This window comes from Triticum aestivum, chromosome 6D (genome assembly GCF_018294505.1).
Source record: "Triticum aestivum cultivar Chinese Spring chromosome 6D, IWGSC CS RefSeq v2.1, whole genome shotgun sequence".
NCBI lineage: Eukaryota > Viridiplantae > Streptophyta > Magnoliopsida > Poales > Poaceae > Triticum > Triticum aestivum.
Genome location: NC_057811.1, coordinates 119,474,692 through 119,492,084, shown reverse-complemented (window position 1 = coordinate 119,492,084; position 17,393 = coordinate 119,474,692). Strand labels below are relative to the sequence as shown.

General features: G+C 40.7%; 1 protein-coding gene across 2 annotated transcripts; it reads right to left on the bottom strand.

The window, feature by feature from the left end:
- Positions 1 to 102: 102 nt before the first annotated feature.
- Positions 103 to 3,112, bottom strand: LOC123144003 (O-fucosyltransferase 23). Of its 2 annotated transcripts, none has more exons than XM_044563012.1 (2): positions 2,701 to 3,112; positions 103 to 2,098 (listed from the first exon to the last, which is right to left on the bottom strand). In XM_044563012.1, the coding sequence occupies exon 2, from the start codon at positions 1,875 to 1,877 to the stop codon at positions 552 to 554; it is 1,326 nt and encodes a 441-aa protein (XP_044418947.1). In that variant the 5' UTR covers positions 1,878 to 2,098; positions 2,701 to 3,112; the 3' UTR covers positions 103 to 551. The 2 variants fall into 2 exon arrangements, with proteins under 2 accessions (XP_044418947.1, XP_044418946.1); XM_044563011.1 differs by having other exon boundaries at positions 2,709 to 3,112.
- Positions 3,113 to 17,393: the final 14,281 nt, after the last annotated feature.

The following is a 17,393-nucleotide window of genomic DNA, read 5'->3' as shown; positions in this document are numbered from 1 at the left end:
GTTGTTAATTGCAGCCCCCATGAGCTACAAACTTCCCCACATCAAACCTCTTTCGTTGCACAGATGTTGATATATGATGTCTGTGATTACACCGACTAGGCATTTTGTTGGGAAGGAACACATCCAAAGAAGAATCATTCTCAAGGAAATTACAAGGTGCTACAGAATCAAGAGTTTTAACAGCATACACGAACGAATACACTTGATACAAATGTTTCATGTGACAGTGCCAGCGTCAGATTCTCTACAGTGTGAGGCAAGTTCCTCCCAGTAAACCACAGAACGCAAACAATGCATCACACAACATTTAGCTCTGCAAACTAAAAAACTGTTCGGCATAATGCTGCTCAGGAAACAACTTCTGTACACACTTACACAAAGAATTCTTGGCCAAAGTATTTTGTAAGTGCGACATGCCACTGCAACTGTCAAGATTCTAGCATGGAAAGTAACGTGAAGCTGCTGCACCTGCTCATTTCTAGACAAGATTCAGCCAAAACTATCTTCCTGTCTGCGGTTGTGTCTTGGTTAGATGTTACATGTGTTGAAGGTCAGTGGCAGGAGACGTTATTTGTTCCGTAACTTATGCGCTGAAGGCTTGTGTCCAACATATCTGTCATCCATTTCTGTGGCCCGCCATCATCTCCGATGACATTGTACGCATAGGACGACAGCCCAACATCCTCACCACATGAGCTTGCCTTCCCTAACTTGTATAACCTTTCTGTTCTAGACAATACTACAAGGTTGGAAAATGTTGAGAAACTATTGCCAACAAACACATCCGCTCTTGCGCATACCTCAAAGTCGATGGCAGACTTTATAAGGTAAGGCTGCTTCTCGTATATGTCAGTAACTCCAAGTTTCTTCTTCTCATAAGCAACCATACCAACTCTCCAACCACTGGTTACTGAATCATCTTCTAGAAGGCTGTCGGCTACTGCAAGATATACTACAACCGGGCGACGTAGGTCAGTGATCTGTGAGACCTTATGAATGATCTCTCCTTTGCTGCTGCAAATTTCCTTTAAATTGGACCGCTGCTCCCACTTCTTGCAATGAATCATCCAATCTTTCTCTATTCTCATGTGAACAGCAATGTACTGCACAGGAAGATTTTTCAAACCATCTATCCTCTTCTTATTATGAGAAACGGCAGCATCATGTCTTGCTTTTTTCCCTGCATCTTTAATCTTGGATATGACCCTGACAACTTCAGTATCTATCTCAGGAGCTACAGCAAGGCAATCAAAGATCCTGGCATAGTCTTTCACTGGCCAATGATCAGGCCATAGAAATGGATGCTTCCCAGTGACATGAATCACTTCAAAGCCATCGGCCTCCCCCAATCTGGATTGTTGCAGTTGATCCAAATCTCTCTCCACTGTCCACCTCCTACCACTGCCCTTTTGAAGTTTGAAAGGCTCGGTACGATTTGAAACTTCTGAATACCGAGCTACTCTTACAAACCCATGACAGCGGGCATTGAACTTGTTAAGGTCAAATACCTTGTCGAAAGCAATAGGCTGCAGCAAGTCAACCTCTTTGTAGAAAAGCGAAGCACTCAGACTTGGCATGAGTAGAGAACGGTTCAGGAATTTTGCCGTCAAGCATGCTCTGGCAAATGCAATCTTCTGATTGTTCAATCCCCATATAATCTGCGGGACCTCAACAAACTTACCTTTCCTAACTCCAGGGAACAAGTCAAGGGTTGGTGACTCATAAAAACTCTTTTCAGACGAGCTAATGGCAAGAAAAGGGGAGATAATTGCTCTCAATACAATAAGGCCAATCACTATGAGAAGGCACTTGCAAATGATAAGCCTCGCCGGCAAGCTAATGTGCTTGAGATGCTTAAGGTCTTGTAGGATGTTCATTGAAACAGTTCTTTAATTCCTTCTCATTCTACCAGGTCATTTTTATCCATCACTCAACAGAAGTACATACTGTGCTGCAATATAATGGAATCAATATCCAAACACGCGTGGATGGCTTCACCAGTTCTTCCTGAGCTATGAGTAAATCAGGTTTCAAGCTCGGGTAAACATACTCCTCGAACCCTTCCGCTAACAGTTTAGTACATGCTCCACCAGAGAGACTGCAAATGCAATTGAAGGGAAACAAAGACATAATGCAGAGTTATTATACTGCCACACTTTATGCAATTTAATAAATCTACTAAGTGGCTCCACAAAGAACATTTCTTCACTGTATTCACTCATATAGATGAACAGTCTCAACAGCAAAATGTTAACCAAAACTAACCACAAAGAAATATATTTTTACGAATTCACAGATAATAACATGCACATTAAGTTTGCATAAGATACCCTGGTGTGGACACGCCTAGAGTCACATGGTTCACATCAGTTACGGATGCAGAACCAAATGTCAGGAATTATCCTATACGAATTCCAACAGGGGAGAAGCCCCGTGGATTTTATAAAGGAGAAATGACAGGTATATGAAGGTGTCTACAGCAAAGTAATACTCATACATGTAACGATCCTAAGCCAGCAGCTTCTGTATATCCAAGTTTCCATTATAGAATTTCCCCATCTCACATGGACATCAAACAAGCTAGCCATGCTGACAGAGTGGAGCTTCATTAACATGAATGTAAAAAAAAAATGCTCGCTGGTCACTACTCAGAAACATGAATCTTGACAGCAAAGCTCTACAACTGAGCAGAAAGTACACCTTCTTACTTGGTATTTTGAGTCACTTGTGTTCACCAAAGCTCTGCGACTGTGCACTGCTGTCCCCCAAATCGCTGCCCTCGGCCGGACCTCGAATGAGCCAGATGCTCCACCTCACCTCCACCCCCCAATCGCCTCTGTAGCCGGCAAGCACGGCTCTGCTGCCGCCGCCGCCGCCGCCGCCGCAAGCGCCCAGCCCTCTCTCCAAGCCCCGCCGTTCCTTCTCCTCCGCTACTCCGGGAGGCCCGATCCAGGCAGTAAGAGTGATTCGATCTAGTGCAGGGGGTAGGAGGAGGAGAGGGTCAAACGCTCGACGTGGTTCCGGTCGTCGGAGGCAGATCGCCACCGGAAGGGGGGAAGAAATTCGGGAAGGGGAAAAACACAAAGCCGGTAGGTCAAGGGGAGAGCGTGCACGTGCACGGAGCGGTTCACGTGCTCTGACTCTTGGGCCCAGCTTGTCAGTGGAAAGGGATTTCCTTGCCTTTATATTTCTCATCACTTCTGAAACTGGAGCTCCAAGCGGTCGGATAAGTATTATACTCCCTCCGTTCCTAAATATAAGTCTTTGTAGAGATTCCACTATAAACCACATACGGATGTATATAGATGCATTTTAAGTGTAAATTCATTTAATTTGCTCCGTATATAGTCCATCTAGTGGATTCACTAGAAAGACTTATATTTAGGAACGGAGGGAGTACGTAACAATTTTTAGAGAGTTTATTTTATTTATTTATATTTATAATTTTTATTTTTATAACATAAAGTTGCAGCTTTATAGTTTTCGGTTAATACTAACCATAGCAATTACCTGTGGTTCCTGCAAAAAAAAAGCTATTACCTATGATTTTGTCACTTGACCTTGCAAGTATCATATAGGTTGTTTATCTCGACGTACCAAATGTTTAGACATATCTTCATATTCCGTGTAGCCTAAACTTGCTAGTAATCAAAGTAAAATTTGTAGTTGTCCACATTCACCTTCTCGTTCCTTCAAGGATCTTGAAGAAGCAACAACCATGAAGTTGTCGATGTAGACTAGAAGACACCGACTATCAAAATCTGGACATATTGCCATCCCGAAGAAGCTGGCACTGAGGAGGGCCAAAAGATGATTCCAGCTTTGAAGAGACATACGAGGGGGGACAAACCTAGCAAGTTCCTCGATGGAGTCCCATTTGACTTTGACCGAGCTTTGTTAAACGGAGAAGCAACCATAGAACAAAAACATGGCATCACATCATTCTATCTATAGGATATTGTCGAGACCTAGATAAATTGAAGACAAAAATAAGGCCGATGATCTCGCCCTGAACTGAAGCTCCACATACTCTCCACCGATGCCAAACAAGATCGCTGGAATAGGGACATGACATGGAGGGCTTATTCCTCACCACCAACAGCGCCATCGTCTCACCACCACGACCTAGAGACTTAGACTTCATCCTAAGCAAAGATAGGGTGACCAGAAAATATGGAGATAATCTAGATCAAGGTTCCCAACACCTCGTTGGCGCCAGACGGCAACCGGAGGCAAGAGGAACCAACCGTGGGGAAGCCCTTAGGAGGGAAACCTAGCACCTTTTTTTCTTGGGGGGCAGGAGGCGGTTGTTGTTGGTGATTCAAGGTCTCCGATTTATCTCTTAATTATCGTCAAAGTATAAATTTGTTCGTCATGTATATGCAGGTATTATTGCTCTTAAAGTATCAAAATTGTTTGGGTATGGTCTCTGGTCCATTCCTTTAGATGGGCCACTTGTCCAATTTAAAACGATTATCACAATGACACCAGTAAGTTCACACGAATAGCCAAGTCAGCCCCAAAATGCACAAAAACATATACATGCATGAAAACAAAGAGGATGTTTTCTGGAAATCGGTAAATTTGAAGAAAATAGAGAAAGATGTCGTGAAATAAAAATATACATGAAAACAAGGGGGAAGACATCATGAATAATCTTGAAATCAAGGATTTTAAAAATTTGAAGAAGGAAAGCCTTTTGAATTGTATCGAAATCCATAGTTTATATGGAGTATATTTGGGGGGGGGGGGGAGGGGGGTTATTCGGTTATCAATTTTCCTTCTAATTCTTAAAATGTTGCTGCTAGTTGGGCTGCCAAGTGTGCGGAAATGGAACCCCAGTTAGTGGAAATGGCTAAGAAATCATACAGTTTAGCTAGTACGCCTTCATTTGAGTTGGGTCGTGTGTCACATACAAATTCGTTTGAAAGAAGTATACTTTTTACCTCAATCCTCTGCAATGAAGTCATATCCCTGTCAACTGAAATTTGGTATGATTTCAATCCCAAACATGTCAAAGCCAGCCTAAACAAACCCGGGGTGGTTTAATGCCACATCAAAAATGGTTCTCGCATGTAGTTTTCTTTTTTATACTAACTAGGTGCTGGCATGGCAAGCCTGTTATAAAGGAGGGCGGAAATATGCAAATTAATCCATTTTTGCCTATGCCTATACCGACAGAATGAGGGCGGTCAAAAGTAACCCCTGTTTTCCTAGACCAAAATATTATGTGACCCCCAAACAATTTTTTTTCTCACGTACTAACTTGGACTCATGGCTTCATTTCGGCTAAATTAGAGTCACGACCTAACATTGATATGGTGGCCGCCGGCGGCAAAGCGCTAGCTGTAGACGATGAGACGACGGCCTCTCTCTCCATGTGAAGATGACGGACTACCAAGAAGATGGTGGCCGATGATTGAGACGTTGTTTGACAACGGCGAAGCCCTAGCTGTGGATGGCTAAGACAACAATTCCTCTCCCCCGTGCAAGTCCGACTATGATTGAATCGAAGGAAAATGAAGGCAATGATGTACAACTAGTTATTTCATCGATCTACCACCATATCAACACCACATAACCGACAAATCGACACCTAATCAGAAAAACTCTTTTGATGTGACATTAAACCACTCAGGGCTTGATTAACCTAAATTTGATATGTTTTCGGGTTAAGAGCATACCAAAATCCAGATGACCGGGGTATGGCTCCACTGAGTGAAAGGTATACTTCTTTCAAATCGTTTTTCCCCCGACAATGATGTGCAAATTCAAATTAAGAAGGCATGGCCAGCCTACCAGGCAAGGCAAGCCAAGAGGCCACCCAATTATGCTTTTACGCTTTGGCCCATAGAATGTGTGGAAAAAAGATACAAAATTTGGGCCAACTTTTTGAAACAATAGTGAACGATGGTTGAGATGTGTTTGATGATCTCGATGAATATTGTCACTGATTCCTAGTTAACAAACATTATCTCTCCATTTAGTTTTCCACAACGGTCTAATCACGTAAATCTAACACAAATTCTCCCACAGTCTCGATGCCTAGACCACCAATCCACTTGAAAAATGCTAAACCTACACGAGGATTGGTAACAGACCGAGTCTACAAACTTAAATGTCCTTGTCACCGTGAGACAGTCACCTCACCCTGTAAATTTAGCATTACTCCAATCCACTCTATAAGTTGAAACTAAAAGAGCCAGATCATGTGCTTGTGGCATGCCTGGTGAGGGAAAATCTAGTAGAGTCGTCATATCGGACCGATCGACATAATAACCATCGATATAGTGATTTTGTCCCAAATCAGCACTCTAACAGAGTCACCATATGCCTTTCAATTCGCACATTTTATGAAATGCGCATCATATCTAGGTCGCGAGCCTCCATATTTGAAGGTTGTGGGCATTGGTTTGGAGCGTGCTGAAGGAAATATGCCCTAGAAGCAATAATAAAGTTGTTATTTATATTGCCTTATATCATGAAAATGTTTATTATTCATGCTACAATTGTATTAACCGGAAACTTGATACATGTGTGAATACATAGACAAAACACCGTGTCCCTAGTAAGCCTCTAGTAGACTAGCTCGTTAATCAAAGATGGTTAAGTTTCCTAACCATAGACATGTGTTGTCATTTGATGAACGAGATCACCATTAGGAGAATGATGTGATGGACATGACCCATCCCTTAGCTTAGCATGTTGATCGTTCAGTTTTATTGCTATAGTTTTCTTCATGTCATATACATATTCCTTTGACTATGAGATTATGCAACTCCTGGATACCGGGGGAATACCTTGTGTGCTATCAAAGGTCACAACGTAACTGGGTGATCATAAAGATGCTCTACAGGTATCTCCGAAGGTGTTTGTTGGGTTGGCATAGATCGAGATTAGGATTTGTCACTCTAGTATCAGAGAGGTATCTCTAGGCCCTCTCGGTAATACACATCATAATAAGCCTTGCAAGCAATGTGACTAATGAGTTAGTTATGGGATGATGTATTACGGAACGAGTAAAGAGACTGGTCGGTAACGAGATTGAACTATGTATGAAGATACCGACGATCGAATCTCGGGCAAGTAACATACCGATGATACGTCCATTTTGCATCATGCTTTTATATCAATATTTATTGCTTTATGGGCTGTTATTACAAGTTATATCACAATACTTATGCCTTTTCTCTCTTATTTTACAAGGTTTACGTGAAGAGGGGGAATGCCGGCAGCTGGAATTCTGGGCTGGAAAAGGAGCAAATATTAGAGACCTATTCTGCACAACTCTAAAAGTCCTGAAACTTCACGAAAGCAGTTTTTGGAATTAATAAAAAAATACTGAGTGAAGAAAGTACCAGAGGGGGGCCCACACCCTGGCCACGAGGGTGGGAGGCGCGCCCCCTGCCTCGTGGGCCCCCTGGCAGGCCTCCGCTGTCCATCTTCTGCTATATGAAGTCTTTTACCCTGGAAAAAAATCATAAGTAAGCTTTCGGGAAGAAACTCCGCCGCCACGAGGCGGAACCTTGGCGGAACCAATCTAGGGCTCCGGCAGAGCTGTTCTGTCGGGGAAACTTCCCTCCGGGAGGGGGAAATCATCGCCATCGTCATCACCAACGATCCTCTCATCGGGAGGGGGTCAATCTCCATCAACATCTTCACCAGCACCATCTCCTCTAAAACCGTAGTTCATCTCTTGTATCCAATCTTTGTCCCAAAGCCTCAGATTGGTACCTGTGGGTTGCTAGTAGTGTTGATTACCCCTTGTAGTTGATGCTAGTTGGTTTATTTGGTGGAAGATCATATGTTCAGATCCTTTATGCATATTAATACCCCTCTGATTATGAACATGAATATGCTTTATGAGTAGTTACATTTGTTCCTGAGGACATGGGAGAAGTCTTGCTATAAGTAGTCATGTGAATTTGGTATTCGTTCGATATTTTGATGAGATGTATGTTGTCTTTCCTCTAGTGGTGTTATGTGAACGTCGACTACATGACACTTCACCATTGTTTGGGCCTAGAGGAAGGCATTGGGAAGTAATAAGTAGATGATGGGTTGCTAGAGTGACAGAAGCTTAAACCCTAGTTTATGCGTTGCTTCGTAAGGGGCTGATTTGGATCCATATGTTTCATGCTATGGTTTGGTTTACCTTAATACTTCTTTTGTAGTTGCGGATGCTTGCAATAGGAGTTAATCATAAGTGGGATGCTTTTCCAAGGAAGGACAGCACCCAAGCACCGGTCCACCCACATACCAAATTATCAAAGTAACGAACGCGAATCGTATGAGCGTGATGAAAACTAGCTTGACGATAATTCCCATGTGTCCTCGGGAGCGCTTTTCTCTATATAAGAGTTTGTCCAGGCTTGTCCTTTGCTACAAAAAGGATTGGGCCATCTTGCTGCACCTTATTTACTTTCATTACTTGTTACCCGTTGCAAATTACCTTATCACAAAACTATCTGTTACCGATAATTTTAGTGCTTGCAGAGAATACCTTACTGAAAACTGCTTATCATTTCCTTCTCCTCCTCGTTGGGTTCGACACTCTTACTTATCGAAGGGAGTATGATAGATCCCCTACACTTGTGGGTCATCAAGACTCTTTTCTGGTGCCGTTGCTGGGGAGTGAAGCGCCTTTGGTAGGTGGAATTTGGTAAGGTAAAATTTATATAGTGTGCTGAAATTTACTGTCACTTGTTACTATGGAACATAATCCTTTGAGGGGCTTGTTCGGGGTATCTTCACCCCGACCAGTGGAGCAAAGAGTTGCTCCTCAACCTACTGAATCTACTGAAAATGTTTAGTTTGAAATTCCTTCTAGTATGATAGAGAAACTGCTAGCTAATCCTTTCACAGGTGATGGAACATTGCATCTCGATTTACACTTAATCTATGTGGATGAAGTTTGTGGATTATTTAAGCTTGCAGGTATGCCCGATGATGTTATCAAGAAGAAGGTCTTCCCTTTATCTTTGAAGGGAGAGGCATTGACATGGTATAGGCTATGTGATGATATGGGATCATGGAACTACAAGCGATTGAAATTGGAATTTCACAGAAGTTTTATCCTATGCATCTTGTTCATCGTGATCGTAATTATATATATAATTTTTGGCCTCGCGAAGGAGAAAGCATCGCTCAAGCTTGGGGGAGGTTTAAGTCAATGTTATATTCATGCCCCAATCATGAGCTCTCAAGAGAAATGATTATTCAAAATTTTTATGCCCGGCTTTCTCTCAATAATCGCTCCATGCTCGATACTTCTTGTACTGGTTCTTTTATGATGAAGACTATTGAATTCAAATGGGATTTATTGGAAAGAATTAAACGCAACTCCGAATATTGGGACCTCGACGAAGGTAAGGAGTCAGGTATAACATCTAAGTTTGATTGTGTTAAATCTTTTATGGATACCGACATTTTCCGTGACTTTAGCACTAAATATGGACTTGACTCTAAGATAGTAGCTTCTTTCTGTGAATCATTTGCTACTCATGTTGATCTCCCTAAGGAGAAGTGGTTTAAATATAATCCTCCCATTGAAGTAAAAGTAGTTGCACCTATTAAAGTTGAAGAAAATACTATCACTTATAATGATCCATGTTGTTCCTACTGCTTATATTGAGAAACCACCTTTCCCTGTTAGAATAAAGGATCATGCTAAAGCTTCAACTGTGGTCAACAAAAGTAATATTAGGACACCCAAACCCCCTGAACAAATTAAAGTTGAACCTAATATTGCTATGGTTAAAGATCTCTTGGCTGATAATATTGATGGGCATGTTATTTACTTCTGTGATGAAGCTGCTAGAATTGCTAAACCTGATACTAAGGATAAACATAGACCTGTTGTAGGCATGCCTGTTATTTCTGTTAAAATAGGAGATCATTGTTATCATGGCTTATGTGATATGGGTGCTAGTGCCAGTGCAATACCTCATTCTTTATATGAAGAAATTATGCATGATATTGCACCTGCTGAGATAGAAGAAATTGATGTTACAATTAAGCTTGCCAATAGAGATACTATTTCACCAGTTGGGATTGTTAGAGATGTTGAAATCTTGTGTGGGAAAGTTAAATATCCTGCTGATTTTCTTGTTCTTGGTTCCCCACAAGATGACTTTTGTCCCATTATATTTGGTAGACCCTTCTTGAATACTGTTAATGCTAGGATAGACTGCGAAAAGGATGTTGTTACTATTGGGTTGGGTGATATGTCTCATGAGTTTAATTTTGCTAAATTTTGTAGACAACCCTGTAATGAGGAATTGCCTAGTAAAGATGAAATTATTGGTCTTGCTTCTATTTGCCGTGCCTCCTAGTGATCCTTTAGAACAATATTTGCTAGACCATGAAAATGATATGTTTATGAATGAAAGAAGGGAAATAGATGAAGTATTCTTTAAAAATGGACCCATTTTTAAACACAACTTGCCTATCGAAATCCTAGGGGATCCTCCTCCACCTAAGGGTGATCCCGTGTTTGAGCTTAAACCATTACCTGATACTCTCAAATATGCTTATCTTGATGAAAAGAAAATATATCCTGTTATTATTAGTGCTAACCTTTCAGAGAAAGAAGAAGAACAATTATTGAAAACTCTGAAGAAGCACCGTACTGCTATTGGATATACTCTTGATGATCTTAAGGGCATTAGTCCCACTTTATGCCAGCACAAAATAAAATTGGAGAAAGACGCTAAACCAGTTGTTGATCACCAACGACGGTTAAATCCTAAGATGAAGGAAGTGGTAAGAAAAGAAATACTAAAGCTTCTTGAGGCAGGTATAATTTATCCCGTTGTTGATAGTCAGTGGGTAAGTCATGTCCATTGTGTCCCTAAGAAGGGAGGTATTACCGTTGTTCCTAATGATAAAGATGAATTGATCCCACAAAGAATTGTTACGTGTTATAGGATGGTAATTGATTTCCGCAAATTAAATAAAGCTACTAAAAAGGATCATTACCCCTTACCTTTTATTGATCAAATGCTAGAAACATTATCCAAACATACGCATTTTTGTTTCCTAGATGGTTATTCTGGTTTCTCTCAGATACCTGTGTCAAAAGAGGATCAAGAAAAGACCACTTTTACTTGCCCTTTCGGTACCTTTTCTTATAGACGTATGCCTTTTGGTTTATGTAATGCACTTGCTACCTTTCAAAGATGCATGATGGCTATATTCTCTGATTTTTGTGAAAAGATTGTTGAGGTTTTCATGGATGATTTCTCCGTATATGGAACTTCTTTTGATGATTGCTTGAGCAACCTTGATCGAGTTTTGCAGAGATGTGAATAAACTAACCTTGTCTTGAATTGGGAGAAGTGCCACTTTATGGTTAATGAAGGTATTGTCTTGGGGCATAAAATTTCTGAAAGAGGTATTGAAGTTGATAAAGCTAAAGTTGATGCTATTGAAAAGATGTCGTGTCCCAAGGACATTAAAGGTATAAGAAGCTTCCTTGGTCATGCCGGTTTTTATAGGAGGTTCATTAAGGATTTCTCTAAAATCTCCAGGCCTCTGACTAATCTCTTACAAAAAGATACTCCTTTTGTCTTTGATGATTATTGTGTAGAAACATTTGAAATACTTAAGAAAGCATTGATTTCTGCACCTATTGTCCAGCCACATGATTGGAATTTACCGTTTGAAATTATGTGTGATGCTAGTGATTATGCTGTAGGTGCTGTTCTAGGACAAAGAGTTGATAAGAAACTAAATGTTATCCAATATGCTAGTAAAACTCTAGACAATGCCCAGAGAAATTATGCTACTACTGAAAAATAATTTTTAGCGGTTGTATTTGCTTGTGATAAGTTCAGACCTTATATTGTTGATTCTAAAGTAACTGTTCACACTGATCATGTTGCTATTAAATATCTTATGGAAAAGAAAGATGCTAAACCTAGACTTATTAGATGGGTTCTCCTGCTACAAGAATTTGATTTGCATATTATTGATAGAAAGGGAGCTGAGAACCCCGTTGTAGACAACTTGTCTAGGTTAGAAAATGTTCTTGATGACCCACTACCTATTGATGAGAGTACCCACAGTGGGAGTAACATAGGTAGTAACATCACATATATCTAGATAAAATAGATGATGTGGCAAACAATAAATGAAGAAAGAGAGGCATGTAGTAACATAGCTAGTTACTAGTAGTATGAGTAACATCACACATATCAAGGCAGGATGAGTCTATAGCCTAATAAATGAAGTGTTGCATGTTACCACACATATGTTACTCCCCACTATAGAGGTACTAGTAACATTGACATGTTACTACTCTATGTTACTACCCATTGTGGCTAGTCTGATAGCTTTCCTGATGAACAATTAGCTGTCATAAATGCTTCTCGCGCTGCTCCATGGTATGCTGATTATGCTAATTACATTGTTGCTAAATTTATACCACCTAGTTTCACATACCAGCAAAAGAAAAAGTTTTTCTATGATTTAAGACATTACTTCTGGGATGACCCACACCTTTATAAAGAAGGAGTAGATGGTGTTATTAGACGTTGTATACCTGAGCATGAACAGGAATAGATCCTACGCAAGTGTCACTCCGAAGCTTATGGAGGACACCACGCTGGAGATAGAACTGCACATAAGGTATTGCAATCTGGTTTTTATTGGCCTACTCTCTTCAAAGATGCCCGAAAGTTTGTCTTTTCTTGTGATGAATGTCAAAGAATTGGTAATAGTAGTAGACGTCAAGAGATGCCTATGAATTATTCACTTGTTATTGAACCATTTGATGTTTGGGGCTTTGATTATATGGGACCGTTTCCTTCCTCTAATGGGTATACACATATTTTAGTTGCTGTTGATTACATTACTAAGTGGGTAGAAGCTATTCCAACTAGTAGTGCTGATCATAACACCTCTATTAAGATGCTTAAAGAAGTTAATTTTTCCGAGGTTTGGAGTCCCTAGATATTTAATGACTGATGGTGGTTCACATTTTATTCATGGTGCTTTTCGCAAAATGCTTGCTAAGTATGATGTTAATCATAGAATTGCATCTCCATACCATCCGTAGTCTAGTGGTCAAGTAGAATTGAGTAATAGAGAGCTCAAACTAATTTTGCAAAAGACTGTTAATAGATCTAGAAAGAATTGGTCCAAGAAACTTGATGATGCATTATGGGCCTATAGAACTGCATATAAAAATCCTATGGGTATGTCTCCGTATAAAATGGTTTATGGAAAAGCATGTCACTTACCTCTCGAACTAGAACATAAGGCATATTGGGCTATTAAAGAGCTCAATTATGATTTCAAACTTGCCAGTGAGAAGAGGCTTTTTGACATTAGCTCACTTGATGAATGGAGAACCCAGGCCTATGAGAATGCCAAACTGTTTAAAGAAAAAGTTAAAAGATGGCATGACAAGAGGATACAAAAGTGTGAGTTTAATGTAGGTGATTATGTGTTGCTATTCAACTCTCGTTTAAGATTTTTTGAAGGAAAACTTCTCTCTAAATGGGAAGGTCCTTACGTCATCGAGGAGGTCTATCGTTCCGGTGCCATAAAAATCAACAACTTCGAAGGCACAAATCCGAAGGTGGTGAACGGTCAAAGAATCAAACATTATATCTCAGGTAATCCTATAAATGTTGAAACTAATGTTATTGAAACCGTAACCCCGGAGGAATACATAAGGGACACTTTCCAGAACGCTTCAGACTCCGAAAAGGAATAGGTACGTGGTACGGTAAGTAAACCGACTCCAAAACAGTTCTAATGGCAATTTTCCCCGTTTTGGAATATTTAAGAAAATAGGAAAATAAGAAGTAGTCCGGGAAGGACACGAGGCGTCCACGAGGGTGGAGGGCGCGCCCTACCCCCCTGGGCACACCCCCTGCCTCGTGGGCACCTCGTGTGCTCTCCGAACTCCGTTTTCTTGCACGATACTTCTTTTGGTCGGTAAAAATTCATTATATAATCTCCCGAAGGTTTTGACCACCGTACCAAGCGAATATCCTCCATTTTTGTTTCGAGTTGTTTTTCTGACAGATCTAGATCACCAGGACGTCTCAAGTGCCCCCTAAGGACAAGTCCTTCGAGAAGGTCATCAACCCCTACCTCGCGGAAGTGCTGCAACATCCTCAAGCTATTGAGATGCGTGAGGGGTTGTTGCACATCCGCGATGTTGAGGGACCAAGGAGGACCAGAAGCGTGGAGACAAGGCTCGAGGCAATGGAGCAACAAATTTTCAAGTGTCAGGAGATGGTGGAATGTGGACTCGACTCCAATCACATAATGATCACGGAGTTCACCAACAACCACAAACTGGACGCCAAGGACATTGGGGAGGCCATCTTCAAGCTTCATGAGAAAATCGAACACCTCCAAGCCCAAATCTATGACCTGCAAAACCAAAACTGTGAGTATGAATATACATTCAAGAGGATGAGTTTGGCTGCAGATTTAAGGATTCCGGAGACTCGATCATCCTTTTATGATGGCGAGCCTTTGCCTTGGAAGAGGGATGACAAGCCTACATCATTAACAACTCCGTCAACACCACCCCCGAGGAAAGAGATATAATCACATGGGTATGGGCACCCCCTTGGCAACTGCCAAGCTTGGGGGAGGTGCCCAGGTATTGTATCACCATCACACTCCTATCTTTATCGTTTTTCTTAGTTCGATCCTTTTGGTAATATCTTGATCTAGTGGAATAAAATTTTAGTATGATTTAGTTTTGAGTTTTGCTTTATGATCCTTCTATGTAATCGAGTCCGTGAGCTATATATAATAAAGATTAGTGTTGAGTCAAGGGCTTGATTATCTTGCTATGATCTTGAGTGAATAAAAGAAAAAGAAAGAATAAAAATAAATAAAGAGATCATATTGATCTTATGGATAGTAATGACTTCACATATAAAGAGTATGATGAATAAAAGTTGTTGAGAGTTGACAAACATAGTTTTGGTCATCGTTGCAATTAATAAGAAGTAATAAAGAAAGAGAGGTTTTCACATATAAATATACTATTTTGGACATCTTTTATGATTGTAAGCACTCATTAAAATATGACATGCTAAAGAGTTGATGTTGGACAAGGAAGACAATGTAATGGGTTATGTTTTCTTATATCTGAAATAAAGTATATTGGCATGGATCATCCAACATGTTGAGCTTGCCTTTCTCCCTCATGCTAGCCAATTCTTTGCACCAAGTAGAGATACTACTTGTGCTTCCAAATACCCTTAAACCCAGTTTTGCCATGAGTGTCCACCATATCCACCTATGGATTGAGTAAGATCCTTCAAGTAAGTTGTCATGTTGCTTGCAATAAAAATTGCTCTCTAAATATGTATGACTTATTAGCGTGGAGAAAATAAGCTTTATACGATCTTGTGATGTGGAAGAAATAAAAGCGACAGACTGCATAATAAAGGTCCATATCACAAGTGACAATATAAAGTGACGTTCTTTCGCATTAAGATTTTGTGCATCCAACCATAAAAGCACATGACAACCTCTGCTTCCCTCTGCGAAGGGCCTATCTTTTATTCTTGTCTTATACCTTATGCAAGAGTCAGGGTGATCTTCACCTTTCCTTTTTATATTTTATCCTTTGGCAAGCACATTGAAAGTGCGTTATATCGACTAGAGGGGGGGTGAATAGGCGATTTTTATGAATTCTTCACTAAGGAATTTGCCAGTGAGGAAATTCCTTAGTGAAGAACTATTTGCAGCGGAATAAGTACTCAAAAGTATGCATAGCAGAACACAAGCATGGTCATCATGATGAAATGAAGACAAGCACAGAGTACAGAAGCGTAAACACAGGATAGCACAGGATGAAGACAAATAGACTGAAGAAATTAAACTGAGGAAATTGAGAAAGTCTTCAGTCAAAGTCTTCAAACACAGATATGACAAGCACACAACACAGTAATGAGGAAATGAAAGAGTTGAGGAAATAGAACCAGTAGGCTTGGTGAAGACAATGATTTGGTAGACCAGTTCCAACTGCTGTCTCAGTTGTACATCTGGTTAGGGCGGCTAGGTATTTAAACCTGAGGACACACAGTCCCGGACACCCAGTCTTGAACACGCAGTCCAGGACACTTAGTCCTCACCGTATTCCCCTTGAGCTAAGGTCACACAGACCTCGCCCAATCACTCGTGGTAAGTCTTCGGGTGACTTCCGAACCTTCACAAACTCGGTCACTCGGCGATCCACAATTTCCTCTTGGATGCTCTAGACCATGACGCCTAACCGTATGGAAGAAGCACAGTCTTCAAAGGTAACAAGCGTCGGATCCATGCAGGATCAATCTCTTCAGTGATGCTCAATCACTTTAGGTTTGTGGGTGTTTGGGTTTGAGTTTTCCTCACTTGATGATTTTCGCTCAAAGTCCTCAAAGGATGGGATGCTCTCAAATGACAAGTGTCAGTTTCTCTCAGAGCAGCCAACCAGCTAGTGGTTGTAGGGGGCGGCTATTTATAGCCTAGGGAGCAGCCCGGCATGATAAGACATAAATGCCCTTAAATGATATGACCGTTAGGTGGGTAGATATTTTGGGACAGCTGGCGTATAGCACAGCAACGGTCGGAAATTTGAGTATCAAATTCCTTAGGGCTATCATGTTCCTCACTGTGTAGGCAATCCACACTGGCGAATTCCTAACTCCTCAGTCAGAACAAATTCCTCAGAGACCAGAAGAACTTCGTCTCTGTCACTGAAGAATATGACTGAACTATATGAGATTTCCAATGGCTTCACTCGAAGGGATTGGTAGGTGTAGGATTTTGAGTTGAGCATCACATGGAAATTTTTCCTTAGTATTTCCTCGACCCCCTTTAACAGTACGGTGTTTCCTATGACTCAAGAAAGAGAAAATGAAACTACGTAAACAAAAGTCTTCACGCTTCATGTTCCTCAATGAATACCAAGTCTTCAAGGTCACACCAATTTCTTCACTTTCAAAGTCTTCAGAAAGTCTTCAGAAATCCAAAGTCTTCAGTCGAAGAACTTCATTTTTAGGGGTCGACTTTCTCTGTAAATATCAAACTCCTCATAGACTTATAGACCTGTGTACACTCATAAACACATTAGTCCCTTAACCTATAAGTCTTCAATACACCAAAATCACTAAGGGGCACTAGATGCACTTACAATCTCCCCCTTTTTGGTGATTGATGACAATATAGGTTAAGTTTTCAACGGGGATAAACATATGAAGTGTAAATACTGATATTGAGGAATTTGATTGCAAGATATAGAAGAACTCCCCCTGAAGATGTGCATAGTGAGGAATTTGCTTTTGAAGTAATGCACACTTGAAGAGTGAATCATGGAGATCTCCCCCTATATCTTGTAATTCATACACACATTTGACATAATATATGAAGAA